Genomic DNA, 21877 nt, shown 5'->3' on the forward strand with positions numbered 1-21877 from the left:
GATCCAGCCTTTAAATCTGATCAGTGATATTATAAGATAATTCTTGTAAGATCTTAGGTAAGACTATGCCTGTATATGATAGCTAAGATCGATCAGACTAAATCCAAATAAGATCTTATAAGGTTGTTCTTAACTCTTATCTCACCTTATCTCATCTTATCTCATCTGATCAGATTATTCAAGATCTTAGTAAGATTTTTTTCCTGGGTTTACATAAAGGATAACACCGAGAGAACATAGAGGTACTCTCTAAAGACTTCTCTAGAAGCATTGGAAGGTAGAGAGAACCTCTATAAGTTTTAATATGTGCCCAGCTACGCATGAAAGGTGGTGAAAACAATTATAAGAATATCTTTACACTGTTACGCTTGTTTGTTGTAGTAGTGTCAGTAGTATTAATAATGCAAAAGGCTGACATTATGATACACATACATGTACATGTATATGTACAGCATATTTTACTCTAGACTATTTGTATGTGATACATGAATTTAAATGTAATTCCTCAGGCATACATGTACATGTAAATGTACATGTACACATACATGCATTTAACCCACACAAATCATTGGATTACCTTATACTGAAACAAATGCACATACATTTAAAAAACACTACTATAAATGTACCCACAAAGTACTGCAAGCACTGTATGAATAATGCACACATACAAAATCATGCACATACATGTACTGTCTGTATGAATACAAATGTGTACACGTGTGTGCTTTAGTTTATATTTTTGTCTGACCTGCTCTTTAGTTCTTGCCATGGCTTTTCTTGTTTCTCTCTCCTCTCTCTCTGCTATCTTAAGTTTCTCTTTTGCTCTCTCCATTAACATTTCTATTCTTGTACTTTTATTTGGCAGTTGATTAAAAAATACTGCAAGTAGCTCCTGATCGTCTTCTTCGTTTTCTGTTAATAATCTTTTTTGTTCTGACACCATTCTCATAGCACTTAACACTGGGCCTCCTGTACCTGCAAAATAAGAATAATACCAATAACAATAATAATAATAGTAATAATAATAACAAATAAAATAGCAGTAACTGATACCGTATACCGATTTATTTTCACGGTGGAAAATTTTCGCAAATCTCAAATTTCTAAGATTTTGAGGAATTAAGTTTTTGAGAATTGCTTACAGACAGCACAACGTGGCAATGGAGAGCAGAATTTCCGTGGTGAAATATTTTTGCGAATGATCACAAACCCGTGAAATTTGTGAAAATATTTTACCATAAAAATAAACCGGTATACGGTATGGTGGATCAAAAAGCAGAGTGCCTTGTTTGCCATACATGCAGGTTCCTGTCGTTTCTGCTTTGGCATTCTTAGGTTTCATGGCCCTGTTCCAATCAATGTCCAGACTCTTATTATATGGTTGGGGCATTTCTCAGTATTTTTATTGTTACATGCTTCAACACATGGTGTCCCCCAAGAGATGGTTCACCTTCCTGGCCATGCAGTGCCTCTCCAGCCTAGCTTGCAAATAATAACCATCTTCTAAAAGCCTCTTGCTGCCAGACAGCCACCTCCTTTAGTTCTCAAGTAGAAGAGGCGGTCCATGTTAATTCTTTATCGTTATAAGATGCTTTCATTTGCTCCATGGCATCAATCCTACACAAAAACTGGTAATCCTTAACTACTCAACTCAACAAGCAGTTTTCTTTACATTCTGGTCCTCTTTCTCTTCTCTGCCAGTTTTGACCTCGGTAGCATGACAGTCCTCCTCCTACATGTACATGAAGCTCTGCATGATTGCTTGAGAAAAGCAGTGTTAAAATGCCAGAAGAAAGAAGACTTTAGCAGGGCCATATGTACTGCATCTTTCAACTCTAGTATTGTTTGTGACAATTAGCATGCCCCCTTCCCTGGTGATTTTAATCCTCCTACTGTTTCTCAAGCCAAATATCATGCTTGTGTAAGTAAAGTAGAAGTAACTGGTGCTATACATCCTTTCCCATGCGGGTCTGCTGGTGGGCTAAGACCCCAGCATTTAAAGGACATTCTGAGCTTTCAGAGGCACATCTTTCTTACTTGCATTCTGCCTTGGCCTCAATATCTAATCTAGTACTCAAGGGTGAGGTTGCCTTGTGCATCATTATTTTGGGACCAGTCTGCTGGCTACGAATAAGAATGGCGGAGTTAGGATAATTTGTGGGTATCTCCACCACCTGTATGCTGATATGGCTGTTGAAGTCTTAGGAAATTAGAGCATTTTAGCTGTTCCTATTATCCGTTCTATTGGTCGTCGGTTAGGTGGGTGTATTGGTCACAACCATCTGTCACTTACTCCCATTTTTTTCAAGCGCCTCTCAGTCTCTTTCTGAAGAGGCATTGCTGCTTTTTGGTTGCCCAGAAGTCCTCTCTTTAATCCCACATTGACGGTTCACTTTAAGGGATTCTCCATTACAGTTGCTGTCTTTCGTTGTTTTGGTATTTTCGGCTTTTCCATCTCCCTCTCTCCCTTGCCTCTCACAATAATGTTAATAATAAGAACAATGATGTCCTTTTCTTTTCTTGTGCACTCTGTTGTATTGTGCTTTTTGTCTCTTTGTGTTTTATAATAATAATAAATAATAACAAGTAAATAAAAAAATTAAAAATGGAAAAGTACATGTAGTAGGATTAAATTGAAAAAAAGTAAAAAACAAGAGGGTGCTTACAAAGTGGTGTGATAACAAATCATACACCACTGCATGAAGAATATTACCCAAAAGCATTGTAATTATCCACACAGGCTACTACATGATAACTATGAAGCCATGTCTTTCATGCAATGGTGTAGGATTTGTTATCACACCACTTTGTAAGTACCCTCTTGTTTTTTACTTTTTTCCAATTTAATCCTACTACTTTTCCATTTTTAATGTTTTTATTTACTTGTTTCCATTCTTTTTTCTTAAATCAATAAAATTACTTTCTGTTATAATTATGTGGTTAGGTTAATCATATTTATGCTGATCACGTGCGCATAAATTAAAATGGCGTCAAACCACAAACCCACACGGTGCTGCAGCTGGAATTTGTCTTCCATTGTTCTCTGTCCTTGCTTCTTTTTGAAGCCACATGTCTAGTCCTTGACCGAAGCTCAAAGGAACGATGTAAAAGCCAACTTGAGCGGTTGTCTGGCTTAAAAGATTTCCGTGTTGATAGAAGAAGAAGAAAGAAGAAGAAGAAGAAAAAGTCTGAAGAATTTTGCAGAAATTTGAATTTGGGACTATTCTCTAGAAATGCTCCCGCTACAGTGCAGTCCACTTTAAAGGTACTAGGAGAATCACTCAGTGAAGGAGAGCTCATTTAAGCCATTTATAAGGCTGTACAACGTAAGATAAAAGAGTTATGAGTGTTTGAAAATCATAAAAACGGGCACCATCTTGAAAAATCAACCTCAATCCTACATATAGGCTACCGCCTATATAATAACAATGAAGTTACTAACAATTATATGTGACCATAATTGACAAAAGGTACCTTATGGCGGATTTTAAAATTCATCAATAAAATGAAAAATATCTTCCTGTGAGTGCTCTATTGGACAAGCCTTGTGTCTAAAAGTTACATAGTAACTTTTTGCATCTTGTGGAGTAATTTTATGATAAATTAAGCTCAGGAAGTTGGATTTTTCTGGCTATAAAGACAAATTTCACTACCCGCCATAAGGTACCTTTTGTCAATTATGGTCACATATTTTTCTGTCTCTATTTGTTTGTTATATAATTTGTTAGTGTTTTTGTCATTGTTCTTTTGCTTATTCAATAACAACAATAAAACAATCAATGCATACAGTCATCACAATTTTCTATGCCATAGAATAATAGTGCAATTGTTTCTAGTATATGCAAAGCTTTATTAGCATTAGTATTTAATTATTAATTTCATCAACAATTTTTAGTACCTAATAGTGCTTTGGTTCTTTCTAGTTGGCAAGATTTGGTAGTAACTTGTTTCAATAGTTCAGTTGACTGTGCACTGGTTGTACAGAGTTTATGTTTCAATATATCCAGTGTAGCCTGCATATCATCAACTGATTCACGTACATTTGTTAATGTACTCAATGCTTTTCTAATAAAATAGAAAAAAAATGAATTTAAATATTGAATCCACTTACTTTAAATTATTTTCTTCCTTAAAAACAAGTTCGCTTTTCTCTTTGTACATTCTGCAAAGACACTCAAGGAAATTCCTCAAGGAGAGAGGACCAACATATGGTATGGGTAGGACCTCTCTTTCTCCTTTACTAAGAAGTATATTCACCTTCTCTAATAAATAATAATAAGATTCGGTGGTCTCCATATCAAGTGGTGCTGATTGGAGCGATGGTCCAGTTTGGTCCATTGATCCAGTATTAATTAACATATTATGATGTATTAATGATACTTTGTCTATTAGTAATGACATATATTCCTCTGGTATACACATTGAGAGGGGGCTGTCCGTTAGAAAGAATGCTGTTTGACGTCTTATTGTTTGTATGTTACACTCATCCATCCATATAATGTGTGACTGCTGCAACATACCTTGATAATAACTAAAAATAGAAGATGAAAGAAAAATCACAGAGAAAAAGAACATGCATGTACATGTACATGAATACATGAAGCAGAGTACATGTATATGACGAAGATAAAAAGCATAACAATATACATGACAATGACATGTAAATGTACATGTATAACACTGGGCAATTTTACTTAAGCAGCATCATAAAACATATCGAAATAATATCATGTGTGGTTAAAATACTGATTTTACGTAACTGACCCTCCCACAAAAGGAGGGTCAAGATAAATCCATACTCTAAATCTGTTCTGAACTTGTATGGTTGGGTGGGGCTCGTTTGCTTGCAAAAGGCTGAGCCAGACTAGAATTACAGTATTGATAAAAAATAAAACTACAATTCTGGCCTGATCTTCTTTTAAAACATACATGTATATAATCCCAAGCATCTTCTATTATAGCTGCACGCCAAAAGTTTCTGGTAAAGTAAAGGTTAGTATAAAAATTTAAGCCATTGTGACTCATTTGCACTACTGCAATCTGATAATGCAAAGTTTAATATAAAAGTGTGACTCATTTCCATAATACAAAAAATTTACAGTTCAGGACAAATTTGGAATACAAATTGGTCCTCACCCTCTATGCTTGTGACAAACAGACCCTGCAGCTGACTAATTTGACTACACAGACATACATGTATGCTTATATAGTAGTAATAGCAACTGCAAGTTAGTGTTGCTTTAGTATGGCAAAATAATTTTATTTTTAGTTTGCAATTTCTTTAAGTTTCAGTTTTAGTTTTAGTTATGCAATGGTAATAATTTCAGTTTTAGTTCTTGTCATCACTTCAAAATTGCATTTTAGTTTCAGTTTTAGTTTTATTCTTCCAATGCTTCAAGTTTTAGTTATAATTTTATCCACCAAACTCTTTCCGTTAATATAAAGACCATTAGACCATCACAATTAAGAACAAATAAATGAACCAAATGACCTGACCAACGTTACAGAGCAGGTATTAGTGGTTAGACCTCTCAATTATACTGCAATAATTTAAGTAGTTTCAAGTGTGCCATTTTAGTTGAAGGAAAACAGCACATTAAAATAGGTTTTATTTTTAGGTATCGTTACACTACTGCAAGTACATGCATGCATAAAAAGCATGAAATGTAAATAAACAACTACCTAAAGGACCTGCAATTGAATGCATTACCATCCATACAACAGAATATCACTTCAGAATTATATTACGCACACATTAGTTAACATAATTATTGTTGTTATTACCATAATTCCTCTAAAAATTTGTCACATCAAGTTTTGTACATGTATTTGTAATTTTTTTAATGTATAGGGAGAATAGTTCTGAAGCTTTTCAAATAATTATTTTGTCAAATATGGAGGGATTCGTCAATACACAAAACCAGCTATATGCTAACCTGGCTATTCAGAGTATCCTTCACTTGTATTGAACTTAGAGGTAAGTGATGAAATTAGAAACACGTGGAACAATAATAATTAAAACAAATTTTTAGAATGAATTATCGTAGGAAATTTGAAATTATATTTATTTTCTGAATTTAGAGGTTCAAATATCAGGAGAAATGGCAGTAATACCAGAAATTTTATTAGTCATACTGAAGCATTTTTAAATAATATACTATAGGTTGGGATAGTATGATATTCACGGCTGCAATTATTTGTGGTCAAAAAAAACCAATAAAACGATGAAAAAGAAATTCCATTCTAATTGAAAATGGTTCAATATTGAAACAATTAAAGCACTTTGCTGCAGTATTCTTGATTTGTTTTTGTCTTTGTGTTACAAACCCTTAGTCTCTTTGGAGCTGCTTAACCAGTTCTTCTCAGAGCTCCTGTCTTGTGCCATATCATGGGATCGACTATCGAGTTAGTGTTTATAGACTTGGTTGTGCCAGCACACGGACAAGCAACAAGTTGCAGCAAGGGCTATGAGGTAGAGCTCCATACAAGAAGATCAAACAGAAAGAGAGAGTTCATACTGATAAATGGCTCAACTAAGCTGCGAAGAAGTAGATGAATAGCTAATACTAAACACATGGTCTTATTTTCATAGGAAGGCTCTAACTGTTTCCAAGTTTTAAATTGAATTTTTATTAAAGCAAATAATTGCAGCTGTCATTACATCCTGACCTGGGGTATTGTGGTGGTATCAAATTCTCAATATTGCCCACAACACATGTATGTACATTGGTATTTGTACATGACTACAAGTATTTGCACATAATTGCATTCAATACTTCTCTCTTTTCTCTCCCACCATACTCACTGTGCTTTATCAGTAAGTATATTACAATGTGGTGTAACACAGACTATAATCCTTAAATTCTGACAAACACGAGCAGTGAAGTATTGTTCAGGATCTATCATTTCACTTGGAAAGTCTCTTTTAATTGATGGAAGTAGTGCCTGTATTAGTCCAGACATCTCTCCAGCAGTAAATAATGTAGGTATCTCACTGGATGACATGTAGCTATTTAATATACTCAATACTGTAGGAGACTGTAAGTGACACTCCTATGGGAGAAAATGAGATATATTAGTACATGAAATCACACAAAATTATGTAAATGGTGATGAATATATACAAATGCAGCCATAATGTACATGTACCAGAAAACTGATGTCAATAAAACTACATATACTACCATACAGCACATATTATTATTTCATAGATAATAAATTTTGCAATTTTTGCGAATTGGCAAAATGTGTGAAATTTTTATTTCCAAAAATTTACTATTATATAAATAGGTGGTGCCTTGCAAACCAGAAGCCACACCTTCAGTTTAGAACAGCACATGCATTTAAAAAAATTTCTACTGCTAGCTTGTTTAAGTATTTTAAGAAGACTTATCCTGCTAGTCACACCACTTCACCTATGTATTACATGTACGCATGTACTGTACATGTGTGTATTACCTCTATAATGAGTGCAACTTGTTTTCCTTCAAGGCCAGCCAAACGAAACAATGACTTTACGATATCATTAATAGAATATGATTCATTACCAACACCACCTCCATCATTATTATCAGGTAAAACATGAATGTCATAATCAGAAATATACAACACCAGTTTAGCTAATGAAAGTATAGGTTGTCCTAATGATCCAACCAATATACAATTACCTCTATAGTGGGAGAGAAAAAAAGGAGAGCACTAAGGTGAGAAAAAAAGCACTAAGACAAGCAAAACACAAAAGATTAAAAATGAGAAAGTGACATCAGTAAATATACAATACATATAAATGTACATGTACAGTGTACTTAGACTTAGAGTATGACTGACATACAGTAAAAAAGTATGCACCTGGTTTGCTTTATTGCTCTGTGCAATGATGCAATAACATGTAAATTATCATCAGAGAGTTCTAATTTAATAGGCACAGTTGACAATCCTTCCTCTTGATATCTTGTAATATAATAATGTATTGTTTCTTCAATGCTCTTCCATTTATCAATACAATATAATGTAACTGATGGCATTGTATTAAGTGATGGAGTTATTTTATTAGATAAATTATTTTGAGCTGATGAATGTGGTGCTATACTGCTAAATAAAACTGGAGAATCAACAACCAAGTTTTCTCCATCAATTTTAAATGATTTGATACTAATGGCAGATATGGTGTCATGGAGCCATTTCTTGTCTTCTTCACGACATATTGAGAGACCAAAAACTCTGTTCATTTCACTTGACCACAGATGAGCAAACTCTTGATTGTTAGATAAATTTGGCAAGTATCCTAAGCCCTAAAAAAGATAGTCACAAGTTACAGCACAAATCACTTGAATAATTGCAATAAAGTGTCAAACTGATGCTGCAACCATTCTAAAAACTTTGTCACATAATTCTTAAAATTCAGTGTATTCATCATGCTTTCACCTACTAAAGCATCACAAGCAAATTAACATTAAAACAAAGCTCATTCTATATACATGTATGTACATGTACATGTGCATATCTAATACAATTTTGATCACATTATGTTGATATTATATCCCTCGCCTACGCCAGGTGTAGGTACTTGTTGTGTCTGTCTATCATTCATTCATTCAGTACAAGCAAATTTTATTTTCAATAAACTATAACTTCAGCACAGCGTGTTCCAAGCTCCTAGAACTTTCTTTTTGGCCTAGAAAAGTCTTCCTTAACTGTTTTGTGTTGCTCAAATATAAGCACTAGGTACAAGAAGCTTCAAAGTAAGAAAATTGAGTATTTGAGTCTGATTCTGTTGTGTTGGCACTCTAGAAATAGCTGGCAACATTTTCCAGTACGTTAGAACATGGCCTTTGAAAAAATATGAACTGAATTCTTTAAATCTTACCTGATGAAGAGTTATAGTTGCCCTGGTTCTAGTTTTTGAAGCGCTGGAGCCACAACCTACTAGGCTCATGGTACTAAAGTGTCAAAACTAACGCAAATATATAAAGGAAACAACTTTGTGTCAGCAAGTTTGTAATATACATGTATTGTTGATTAGTAAAGAAAAAGTTAAGCTTCTTTCTCACTTGGCCATCAATGCAGTTGATGATGTAATATGCCACACCTTTCAATTACACGCGTGGGAGGAGCTGGAGCTGCTTGCCATGTGGGTGCTGCTACTTCTGCAGGCATTCAAAGGCAAGTGCAACTGAAGCTACATGCATATGTTGCAGCAGACTCTCTTCATGCCAAAGTTCTTTTAATGTTGATAATGAAACAGCTATTGCAGTGAGGCCATGCACAATAGGTGCCTCGTATTGATCATTGAGCAATCAAGTTTTGTGACATGGCATAAATTGTCTTGCTAGACACAGCCTTGCTCATAAGTGCCTGTGTTACCTTTCTCTAAACATCAATCACACATCAAAGACTATAAAGAAAACTCCTCCAGGAGACTATTTTACAAAAGCCCACATAAAGTAACACAGTAAAGAGTAGTCTGGCACAGCCAGACCCCTGCACCAGACTAGTATAGAGTGCCCTCATGCAGTAAAGCTGTCTCAACTCCATCCCTCATGACATTATTGGTCATACAGCACTCTCTACTGTGTTATAACTAATACATGTACATTTAACACTGTTTTAACATTAATTTTAGAACAGCATTAATGATACTTACTGGTAGTGCTGATTCAAGTGAGTTAAGAGAAAAGAAATAATGTTGTCTTCCAGGAGTGTCAGACTTCTTAAATACAGTGCTAACACACTTGTATAGTGCTCTCGATGCATCAGATAAAGACTGAAACAAATCACTTGATACCGAGGTCATTAAAGAAGTGAAATTCTAATAATAAATAATAAATGTGTAGTACACGTAACGGTAATTAACTTACTGTTAATGCTAATGGAACAATTTCAGATAAATCAGAGTCATGTAATTCATCAATAGGTATTGTAATAAAGTGCCTCTGAGAAAAAAAATTTCAAAAATTAATGTGCATTGAGCTAACAAACATGTAGGTATTACATACTTTAAGCCTTGGATTTAAAATGTATGGCCCATTATCACTAGACAGTGATCCAAAAAACAGTACATCCTCAATTGTTACATACTGATTTGACTTAACCAAATTATACATGCCTTGATCATCAATTAACTCTCTCAAATACTATTTATAATAAAAATATCACAAATTAATGTAGTACACAAAAGTATTTCGCTGCACCTCATAAAATGAAATATTATTATTATCTGGTAAATGAAGATCATCTAATAAAACATGAAGACCACGCCCATCTGATGGACCATATGTATATCCTAATATTAATAACAAATAAATAATGACATGTGTCATGCATGTACAATATTTGTAGCATAAACCACAAATTATTTTGGCTGTAAGAACACACGCATACAAGTGCAATGTACATAGGGTAGAGTATATGACGTGTACATGTACCAGTTACGCTACATTTATATTAACAAAAAAATTTCATGAAAACAGCAAATTATTTACTGAATGATTAGACTTGTTGCATATAATGCAAATTATAGCCACTCAGTCACCACAAAAATACACATACTATACACATACATGCATTGTATGAAACTACTTGTCTGATAAATGTATATGCATATATACATGTACACACGTACATGCATTGTATGAAACTACTTGTCTGATAAATGTACATGCATATATACATGTACATAAGTAAACCATTTACATTTACAAGCAACAACAATTGATAAAAGGCTATGACACAATGTACACGTAAGGTCTGTATAATCTTAATTCCATACAGCATTTTTATCTAATGTATTTTATCTAATATGTTTGAAATCACTAGCACCACAGTCACTTCTATACCAACTTTTTACGACCTGGAGGCTACGCCCCCAGGTCGTCCTATAATGGATTTCACCGTCGCGCTATCTATTATATTTATTTATATATTTATTTGTATGTCCACACTTACATTTCTTCTATACGCGTTGTATTGGAGAAATAACAAGCCTTAGTAACCACCCGCCCATGTTACGTAAGTGGGTGTGGTCACAGAAACAAAAATGGCAGCTTGCTCATGGGACAAAGTTATGAGCTTTCTAACAGCGAAAGAACATAGACATACTGTCTAAAGTCTTTTCTGGAAGCATTAGAAGGTAGAGAGAACCTTCATAAATGTTAATAAGAACCCAGCTGTACTTGCAAGGGGGTGAAAACAATTATAGGAATATTTTTACACTGTTACGCTTGTTCTTTCTTACCTAAAAAATTTGAAGATGCTTTAAATATACTTGTAAATGATGCATCATCTAGTAACATGTACATGTACATCAAAAATGCTCAGTAGCAATTACATGTACTTCACAACAACTTTAACGGCTATGCTAATGTGCCATTGTCCAATAAAAAATCACACGTACCATAAAATATTGCTAAAAGCCTTGTCAGATACTTACCTTGTCTATGGTGTAAATTAATTTTCATAAATTGTTGAAGATCACTAGAATCAGTATTACCATTACTAACAAATCTTTTAACGGATTCAGTTTTAAAAAAATGCAAAGCTACACATTAAATAAGAATAATAAATAATAACAATTTTGCTTTTACTTTTATTACCTCTAGCAGACAAAAAGTGGTCTAGTATGACAGTTTTTCCACTAGCATGAGGCCCAATTAATAGTACATGTTTCTTTGCAGTCAATGACAATTCCAATAACATCTCAATACGTACCTAAAACATTAATAATTAATTGATAATCAATAACAATAACAATAACAATTAAAACTTATTAACAAAAGAAAAATTATTACATATTGACAAAAATACAAATGTAGGATACATGTAGGTTTGACATACAGATAGGGAAGAAAAATAACAACAGAATACATTGAAAACTATCAACATGTATAACAACTAACTTACAGTGGTTGGTGTTTCTACATAAACTCTTCCTAACAGATCAACTCCTTGACACCTTTCCTCTGGTAACCTGTTACAAAGTATATGCAATAAAACAATACCCTGTACATAACTCCATAAAAGGATACAATTTTGAAATTTTTTCATGGTTTTTTCTCAAAATAAACACCCAGAATTTTTATTTGTCCATGTGCACATGTACATGTATTTCACTATTTTGCAAAATGTGAATATTCAACCTCACTAATAGCTACTACAATGTACAAAACAATTTGCAAAACTTAATTCTTAATAAAAGTTCACAAATGGCATGCCTAGTACTACATGTAAAAAAGTAAAATGATTACAGTTAAGCATATAGCAAGCAAAGAATAGTGATAGATATTAGACTGTGAACCAGGATAGAAAAGTAGCTCATGTGACCCAATAAAACAAGTATCATTTGCCAGGCCAATGACCGTCATTTGATTACAGTACATGTACAGCAGGTGTCATCAAAAAATGACTACTCATCAATGATATTCAAAGGAAGAGTGTATTCAAACCAATGTTGATTTTTGTGATTTTAATAACTATTTCAACATTTTAATATTTTTGTGAGTGAAAAAAATACTGATACAATTGATGTTTTGCAATATACATGTACTATGATATTGTTCAAATTTGTGTTAGTTGCAAATTTACAAAACTTAATGTACCAGTTTTTCAATCACACTGGCAAAAAAGGACTAACAAGAGTATTGAAAATGTTGATATATCACAACCAAGTCAATTACAACAACATGTAACATACATCTAAATGGGTGGAGACTTTCAAGACAGAGACAAAGTGAGGAAAGTAGCTCTGGTTAAAGCAACTCAAAGACACCAAAAATTAGTACAAAAAAAGAACAAAAAAACACTGCAGCATATAGTGCTTTGCCATTAATATCACAGCTTTTGATTTAAAATTGCATATGGTACTCATGGTAAACGAGTGCAGGATAAAATCACAAAAATTAAAAGTCACAAACATATCCCCAATTCCATACAGTACATTTGTACATCTACATTTACCATATAGCTAAAAAAAATTCGAATTGTTACAATTCGGCGAATTGGCTCTAAAAGAGGTTTGGAGGTTAAAATTTTGGCAAAATTTTACGTCTGTGCATGCTTTTATGGAACCATATCAAATCGGAGACTAAAAATTTCACGAATGGACCCCAATTCACCGAATTTGCCAACAGTTTACTCCACCAAATTTTCTAGCTATACAGTACATTTCTTCTATACATGCTGCATTAGAGAAATAACATATACCTTAAGGAGACAATTGTTTGCGGGCATTTAATTTAGCAAATTTAAGCGATTTTTAAAAAATCGCTAATTTAAGTCCACGCTAACTTTAATTAGACTCTACTTCATTGAAAGCGGGTGTGGTCACAATGAATAAAATGGCAGCTGACAGCAACTCTGAGCTTATTTGCAGCAAACGGTAAGCAAGATAAGACTGAACTGCTGTCCAAAGACTTAGACAAAGCAGATGACAATCTCTTTGTTCAGTGACTGCTCCTAATTGTAACCTAGATAACTTTACATTTTTGGAGCAGAGTCAGTGATGAAGCTTGAAGCATTTGAGCAAGATTAATGCAACAAGATATACTGTATTTAGACTTGTGCAATTGCTTTGCTTGCTCATACATGTAGATCACAGCACATAATCTATAGCTTGCTTAGGCTCGCCCCAAATGTTTTACATTGTTTAGTAGTTATTAATACCAAATGATCAAAAACGCTAAATTAAGTACCAGCCAAATGTCAGTGCCATGAAAATCACTAAAATAAGTACATGCTAATAATTATCTCCTTAAGGTAGTTCAAAACTTTCAATGCTGAAAACTTTTACAAATGAGTGGAAAGAGAGATATTCACAATTAAAACTTTCACAAACAGTCCAGGTCCATTGCATTTGAGAATGTGGCTTGCAGCTCTATATACATGTACTCTGAGATGGCTTCACTTTGGGAGAACTCACAGATCATACAGGCAATCATAAAAGCATGACCCACAAGAGGGTCTTGGTCTTTTTTCTTCAAGGTATAGCTAATAACGGTCAACACCACACCCTATAAATTTTCATGATACAAAACTTTTGTGTTTGAAGCCTAAACTGTAAAATTCCCGTTAAAATTCACGTAAGTTTTAAACCTTATAAGTTTTGAGCAACACAGTCACAAAATTGATATGTCTTAGCAAACAACCATCCACATACTTTACATAAAATGAGTGTGCATGGCCACGGCATTAAAATTGGCAGATTACAAATGGAACAAAGTTATGAGCTTTTTAAGGGCAAAAGAACATAAAGATACTGTCTAAAGGCTTCTTTAGAAGCATATAGAAGGTAGAAAGAACCTCAATAAGTAGTAATAAAAATCCAGCTTTCGACGAGAGGTAGTGAAGCAATTATAGGTATGTTTATCCAACAAATCTAGGTAAATGAAATGCATGATATTCATAGACTTTTTAATGATATTCATTTGGATACGGTAAATAAAAAAATTATTCTGGCCGCCATGATGGAGGCATACATGTACTTTGTACTGTCTTCAATGGGGAAAAGGTGTTATTTTACCATTTCTCCAGCAGAGCAAAGGAGCTGCATCCAAGAAAAAAAGATTCTGACCTTAATCTCCATTTCTGTACCACGGCCATTTCTTCACCACGTGCCACTATGAATATCATCAAAACAACGCAGCAATGTATATCAAGGGCAGGGTGTACAGTAAAAACTCGGTTAACAACCACCTGTAAATAACGGCTGTCTATCATATAACGGCCAAATGTCCAGGTCCGAATACAAACTACACTTGCTTGTTTAGGCAACCCTTGAAGAATGACCACCTCTCTATTGCGTATTCAGAGAACTCAAAACGTCCCCCACACAGCACAAAGCATTGACAAAAACTTCTCTTTAACAGCCATGTGGCCACACACATCACCTAGACTGGATGTTTTTTCATCATAAAACGTCACCTGTAGCCCCACCCATCTAAATAAAATGGCTGAAAACTTGATCATGCCCTTTCTTCTTGCAGTAATTAGCTTATTTTTCCTGCTACCTCTTACATACTACCTGCAGAATCTTTGTACTTGTTATTGACCTGAGGAATGAATCAAGATACTTAATTAAGTATCTTGATTTAACTGTGTTGCCTTCTTAAGAAGGCAACACAGTTAAATATCCCTTAAGTTATACACTTTAAACTGAAACCCCTCAATAAAGACCACCCCTCTATAACAGCCAAAGGACCAGTTCCCAATGGTGACCATGATACAGAGGTTCCACTGTATATACATAATATACCACCAGGTAGTGCCTTTGATCTTACAGTAATATAGCATATGAGTAAGTTATACACGTACGTGTACATGTAGATAAACTATGTGTACATGTACATCATTGTGTACTTACTAGTCATGCCATACCCATTCGCTACCTCTGCAAAGTAGCAAAGGGGCGGAGTGAGACTACATGCATGTACTTACTTGCTCTGCCACACATCCCACTCTCCTGACTCATCAACATAGTAATCAAACACTGAATACTCTGTATCATCATCTGGTAAACTATGAATAAATATACATGTACATACATTATACACTCATGTACATGTACATGTATAATATGTATATTATGTACAGTACAAGTACATGTACATTTCGTTATGTAAAAAATCATACATGTACACGCACATGTGCTTAAAAATACATGTGTACATGTATGTACAGTGTATGTGTCAACTTTGGATCTAAAAAATTGTTTGTGTTTAAACAAGTTACATGTACATGTACATATATGTACTTAAGCTCAATTGAATTCAACCGGTAATACCGTAGGTCGGGATATATTCGCGGCTGCTTATTTTCGCGATTTTTTTCCCGCGCTCAGCAATTACCATGGTTACCAGATGCAATTTTAATTGAAAAGGCCGCGATATTAAGAGCAAAGGACTCTGTTGCAGTGTTCTTGGGTTGTTGTTCTTCTTGTTTTACTAATCTTGGGTCTCTTTGGAGCTGTTTTAACCAGAGCTACTCTCCTCACTCTGCCTCGCCGTATCATGGCGCATTCTTGGGACTCCCCACCCATTTATTAACTTGGGCGTGGTTAATTATCACCAGTGCAGTGCAGCAAGTGGAGCGGCAAGGATTTGTAGCAAAGAGCTCGAAGGTAGTGGTCCATACAAGATAGATAGTAGATGGAGAACTGGATGGCTCCCGCTAAAGCTGCTAAAGAATAGATAATTAGCTGCTGAACACTGTAATTGTATAAACACGTGGTCTTATTGTCATAGCAACAATCAATTGGTTTCCATGGTATTTAATTGAACCTTTTTATTAGTTTTTATTATCGCGAAAATAAGCAGCCGCGAATATATCCCGACCTACGGTACCATAACTACAGCAGAGATTAGGGCCAAGTTAACTTTAATATGCAATTACGTACTGTAACATACCCATATGTATTAAGTACATGTATGTACGTACCGTAGCACTTACTGTATACATAATACTTGAACATTTTGGGTTAGTTTAATGTTAGTTTACAGTTTCTACTGTACAATGCTATGCTCATGTAGCGTATCATGTTATAATGTTACTATATAAACATCTCTATTAAGTATACACAAAAATCTGAACTTCAAACCATACTAGTAACAGTACTGTTTTGTAAGCATTTAAATAAGGTAAGTGTATTAACTTGGCCTTGAGCTCTGCTGTAAATCTAGTTTTGATGTTGTCAAAAATTTGCCAAAATCTTCATTTCATGTTAAAATGACTTTTTGTTCATAAAATTTCATTATTTCTGTTATACATGACAAAAAATTCAAGTTATAATGTACATGTATGCAAACAGATACACATACATGTACAAGCTAGTACATGTACCTCGTACTATACATGTTGCATACATGTACTGTACACGTACCTAGTGGTATGCTGCCTCAATAATTGACTGAATTTCTCTCGTTCACTGTCTCTCAATAGTACACCTCCAAAACTCCATATCAAAGAAAATAAAAATATCCTTTCAACATGTAACTCACTGAACACCTCAGCCGTATCTGTATATGCCTATTACATGCAATTAGTAAATAAATTAGAATCCACTAATTGTTAATTAACTTACATTGAGTAGTGATGAGAGATAACCAAGACAAGATTGAAATAAACCAACCTCAGTTTCTCTACCTTGATAACTAAACAAAAAATTACAAATATTTCCTCATACTACATACAAAACTACCAATATACACTTGTACATGTTTATTGTATCATAGCCGCTATTGTATTAGTAACGCGACAGCCTTACTAAGTAGCATTCACCCCCAAACAAAATGGCTGCCACTACTATTACAGCCTTGCTATACCGGGAAAATGAGCTCTATGCTTACAAGACTTCTTAGAGGACCTTACCTTGACCAGAGGACTCCAATGGTACAACTAGCCTGGCTCTAAACCTTGTCTAAGCAAAAAGTCAAAAATCGGCAAACCGGCCGTTTTGTTCAGCCACCTTTTTTCATCTTCATCATCATCATCATCATCATCATCAAGTTAGTCCTGTCAATCCAATTGTCGGTCTTTATCTCGATCTTGGCTCATAATAGAAGGCTAATTCTTACACCATTCTACTCCAACAGGGTATGCGCAGGTCCTTGTCCCCTAGAATCATTCTCCAAAAAAAGGAAGAAGTGATACTGTGACTGTTGAATCGCACCAGCTCACCTCATGTCGCCATTTTGTTCATTAAATAAAGAAGCATGTGGATCCAAAATTTGAGCATGGTCACGCATGCTCAGATCTCAGAACTGGGAACAGCGAAGTAATTTTTTACATAGTCATAAGCTAGCTATGCTTGGAATCAAATTACAATACTTAGTGGAGGTTTCCAGCTAAGAAAAGGTATTAATCTTGCATATATCAAGTGTGTAATGAATTATTTTATTTCAAAAACACAAAACAACTAATTAATATTATAATACTAATGATAATATGAACTGGACAACAGGAAGAACCTGCAGGAATAGCTACAGGATTGCTGGGAAGATAGAGCTTCTTGAACAAGGATTCACATCAAGACTATAGTATTCATTTCACTTGTCATCAGTATAGTAGATATTCCTTCACCATATCTATTCAATTCAATCAGTCCTGTCCCTCATAAATGCTGTAAAATCATAACAATGACAATAATAAAGAAACTTATTGTTTGCGTAAAATCAGAAAGTATCACAATTGTAACTGAAGAAATGTTATAAATATTATTAAAAAACAACACAAACAAGAACACAAAAATTTAAAAAAACAAGATTGAGTAGGATTCTGAACGACCAACAAAAATACAAAATGAAAATCCTACTCTCGTGACGCAAATTCTACTTTACATTGCAAGGTGATCCGTAACTTTTAAATAATAACATTAAAAGTACAATGTAGAGCAGAATTTGCGTCATGAGAGTAGGATTTTCATTTCGTGTTTTTGTTGGTCGATCGGAATCCTACTCAATCTTGTTTCTTTAAATTTTTTGTTTGTACTTGTACATGTACACTATTTAGTCACACACAAACATTCTCTTACTCTAATTTATTAAGTATGAAATGTGAAACATTGTCAACTGACGATTCAAACAGCCTTTGCAGACACTACAATAAAAAAAAGATAATAATAATAATAATAATAATAATAATAATAATGATGATGATAACAATAATAGTAATAATAATAAAGTTATTCCTTTATCTTTCTCTTTTAAAAGGTTTTACATGTACATATACATGCACATAGGTACAGTAGAAGACAATAAAAACTTCACGTCCTGTTTACAATGAAAGGCATTAAAACTGTAGGAGTGTTTCTTCTTCATTGTGGTTAGTCCGTCCATGGTCCATTGAGTATGCTGGGCACTACTACTATTTTTGTTAGCATGAACAAGGTTCCAAAGACTGCTCGACTGTTCCCTTCCTGAATCATTTCTGTAAGTTTCTGACAGTTTCTGCTTCTTAGATATGCATATAGAATGACTATGAACAATGGTTCATAATAAACAAGACAGGTACATGTAAGTCGTAAATGTAGTTACATGCATTTGTTAAAAATAAATTTCATAGGTACATGTAGCTATAGGTTGTACTTCACAATGACACACCCAGGTCTCCCTTGTACACTTACATGTACATTTACATGTAAAATGTACAATATACATGTACATGTACGTGCAACATGCACATGTTACCATTGATTCATTTCTCTTCCTTTTCTTAAGCCATGATGAAGCAAGTGCCCTCCATCCCAAAACTTGTGAATCGTAACACACTACACCCTATGGACCAATAAAAATAACAATATCAAGATGCATATCATATGCAAAATAAAGTTTGTTATTGAAATGTGCTTACACAGTGTACAAGAGCTGAAGGAGATGCATTTGATAACTGACCAGTTTCAAAAACTAGTTTAATAGTATCAGTATGTACCTGTATATGTTCACCGTTACCAAGACTTATACACTGTATAAAAATTAAAATAAACTAAATTAGAATTAAAACATTACAAATACATGTACATGTGTACGTGTACAAAAGGAAGTGACAAACTGAGTAATGTAAAAGAAAAAGCTTAATTGACATAAAAGATTACTTTATTAGGTGGTAGTTCTCCAATATGATTAAACCAATCTTCCACCAAAGGACCATCAAAACAAATCCATACTGTAGTTTGTGTTGCCTAAAATAAAAATTGTAATAATACATAAGGTGTCTGTACATGTACATGTATAATGTACATGGATATTACATTCTTATTTTCAATATACAGTGGAACCTCTGATAACGGAACTTCTCTTTAACGAAAACCTCCTTATAATGAAAAAAATTTAATGTACCAACTCATTTCCCCAGTTTTTTAATGAAAACTGACCTCCCTTTAACGAAAACTCCTCTGTTACAAAATAACGAAAGTTTTTTCTGACCAAGATGCCATTTTACTTCCATTTAATGAAACGTGGGCGTGGCCACGCATGCGCACTAGTTTTATGACATCATATAATATCATAATCAATTAAAAAGAGACCCGCCCACCGTAAAAATAGTGTCTTTCTTCTCCTCACATTATGCTCTGTCACTCTTATTTTGCCATCTTACTATCCAGGAGCACAGAAAATTGCCTTTAATAGCCTTTCCCTCATTTAAAAACATACTCTGCAATCTTATTCTTTTTTCTTGTTCTGCAATTTGTTACCCAGCTTACTCTGCTGTCTACTGCCACTCATTTTTATAAGAAGGTAAAGTCTCATATTGGGGATGCCTCATTTACAAAACTTCCCTTTAATGAAAACCTCTATGTAATGAAAAGATTCTTGTGTCCCAAAAGTTTCGTTATTCGGAGGTTCCACTGTACATATATATCCATGTACATTATACATGTACATGTATAATGTACATGGATATTACATTCTCATTTTTAATATAAATGTATATGTACATGTACACACAAACACAAAGTATAGTAAAATACATGTACATGTATAATGTACTATAGTCATACTTTAATAGACTTCCTTATTAGTGTAGTAAACACTCCATCCCTCCATGTACCAGTGTCAGACATGCATCCAAACACCTCAGATAGATCCAAAAAAACTTTTGGATACACTTTCTGCAGTCTCACAGTTTTCAACTCTTTATCTCCCTCCTTTGAATTAAGTGTAGATATAACTGTCTTTAATGAGCTTGTCTTTCCTGAAGCTTCTCTTCCTGATAACACCAGAGCTATAATATACAACACAGTGTAGTAGAGAGGAAAGAGGAAGGAGATAAATGATGATGATTCAGTTAAAAATATTACGAAAAAAAAAAAGAGAATGGGCAAAGAAAAAACAAGGGATTTATTATGCATGCATTTACTTTTGTTAATAATATTAGTATATGTTAAATTCCTGATACAAACACATAAAAGCACATACATGTATCTTGAAGATAATGCATATACTGTATGTACATACAGCACATGAACATGTACACACATGTAGTTATAATTAACTATAATTCATCATAACATGTTCAAAACTCTTTCAACAATGAATATTTTGGGACAAGCATCTACCTCTTGCAACTTTCATTGAAAGTCATGCTAATACAAGTGCATGTACATGTGTACATGAACATATACATTACACTACATGTACATGTACATATACATGCACATACAGTCTACAAATGTCAACAGTTTGTGTATAAAAGATTATTTTCAAAAATGTGTTTCTCAGTTGGACATACATATACAGTATGTCTTTCATGAAATTTTTAAGTGCATAGTACTTTATTAAAATTAATAATAAATTTAGCACACGTACATGTAATTTACATAAAAAATCTACGGTACTGCATGCATAATGCACAACTTTGCTCACTATAAACTACATGTACATGTACCTGTACATGCATATAAGTGCTCATTACATACGTACATAAAATGGAGCATGTATTTTAAAACCACAAGTACTATCACATGTACACCTACCATACCCTTGTAAAAATTCCCAGCAAGATCTGACATAATTTCTTTTCAAGATAATGCATGAATCTTAAGGCCTTTTCACACTGGCCAAAGTAATGCGCATTGATGCACATTAATCGTGTTCACACTAGAGTGGTTTCAAATTAATGCACATCAATGTGCATCACTCTCACTTCACCTCCAGAGGTGGATTAATCCACCTCTGGAGGTGAAGTGACAGTGATGCACATTGATGTGCATTAACTTGCAACCACTCAAGTGTGAACAAGATTAATGTGCAATGTGCATTAGTTCAATTGATGTGAAGTGATGTGCTTTGATCAATGTAAACCAATGACAACAGGAACACAAATGACACATAATTCAGCTGCTAGTGTGAACAAGATCAATGTGCATTATTTCAGCTGTATCAGCAAAGCA

The 21877-nt window shown here is 34.1% G+C and overlaps 1 protein-coding gene across 3 annotated transcripts in view; it reads right to left on the reverse strand.

Annotated features, from left to right (window-relative positions):
• LOC100635578 (dynein heavy chain 5, axonemal-like) overlaps positions 1-21877 on the reverse strand; it is a 78217-nt gene that overhangs the window by 21840 nt on the left and 34500 nt on the right. For all 3 annotated transcript variants that reach the window (XR_002186304.1, XM_020001001.1, XM_020001002.1), the window contains 21 exons: positions 20486-20709; positions 19580-19666; positions 19339-19449; positions 19176-19262; positions 18521-18585; positions 17072-17141; positions 16871-17016; positions 15430-15510; positions 11902-11968; positions 11595-11709; positions 11432-11539; positions 10194-10285; positions 9999-10136; positions 9861-9935; positions 9647-9811; positions 7852-8294; positions 7462-7672; positions 6809-7056; positions 4115-4534; positions 3902-4068; positions 752-978 (listed from right to left, as the gene is read on the reverse strand). Coding sequence is in view for 2 of the 3 variants with exons in the window: in XM_020001001.1 (XP_019856560.1) it covers positions 752-978; positions 3902-4068; positions 4115-4534; positions 6809-7056; positions 7462-7672; positions 7852-8294; positions 9647-9811; positions 9861-9935; positions 9999-10136; positions 10194-10285; positions 11432-11539; positions 11595-11709; positions 11902-11968; positions 15430-15510; positions 16871-17016; positions 17072-17141; positions 18521-18585; positions 19176-19262; positions 19339-19449; positions 19580-19666; positions 20486-20709 (3347 nt within the window). In the remaining variant the exon portion in view is untranslated. The remainder of the gene's footprint in view (positions 1-751; positions 979-3901; positions 4069-4114; positions 4535-6808; positions 7057-7461; positions 7673-7851; positions 8295-9646; positions 9812-9860; positions 9936-9998; positions 10137-10193; positions 10286-11431; positions 11540-11594; positions 11710-11901; positions 11969-15429; positions 15511-16870; positions 17017-17071; positions 17142-18520; positions 18586-19175; positions 19263-19338; positions 19450-19579; positions 19667-20485; positions 20710-21877) is intronic.

This window comes from Amphimedon queenslandica, unplaced genomic scaffold (genome assembly GCF_000090795.2).
Source record: "Amphimedon queenslandica unplaced genomic scaffold, v1.1 AMPQUscaffold_13124, whole genome shotgun sequence".
Lineage (NCBI taxonomy): Eukaryota > Metazoa > Porifera > Demospongiae > Haplosclerida > Niphatidae > Amphimedon > Amphimedon queenslandica.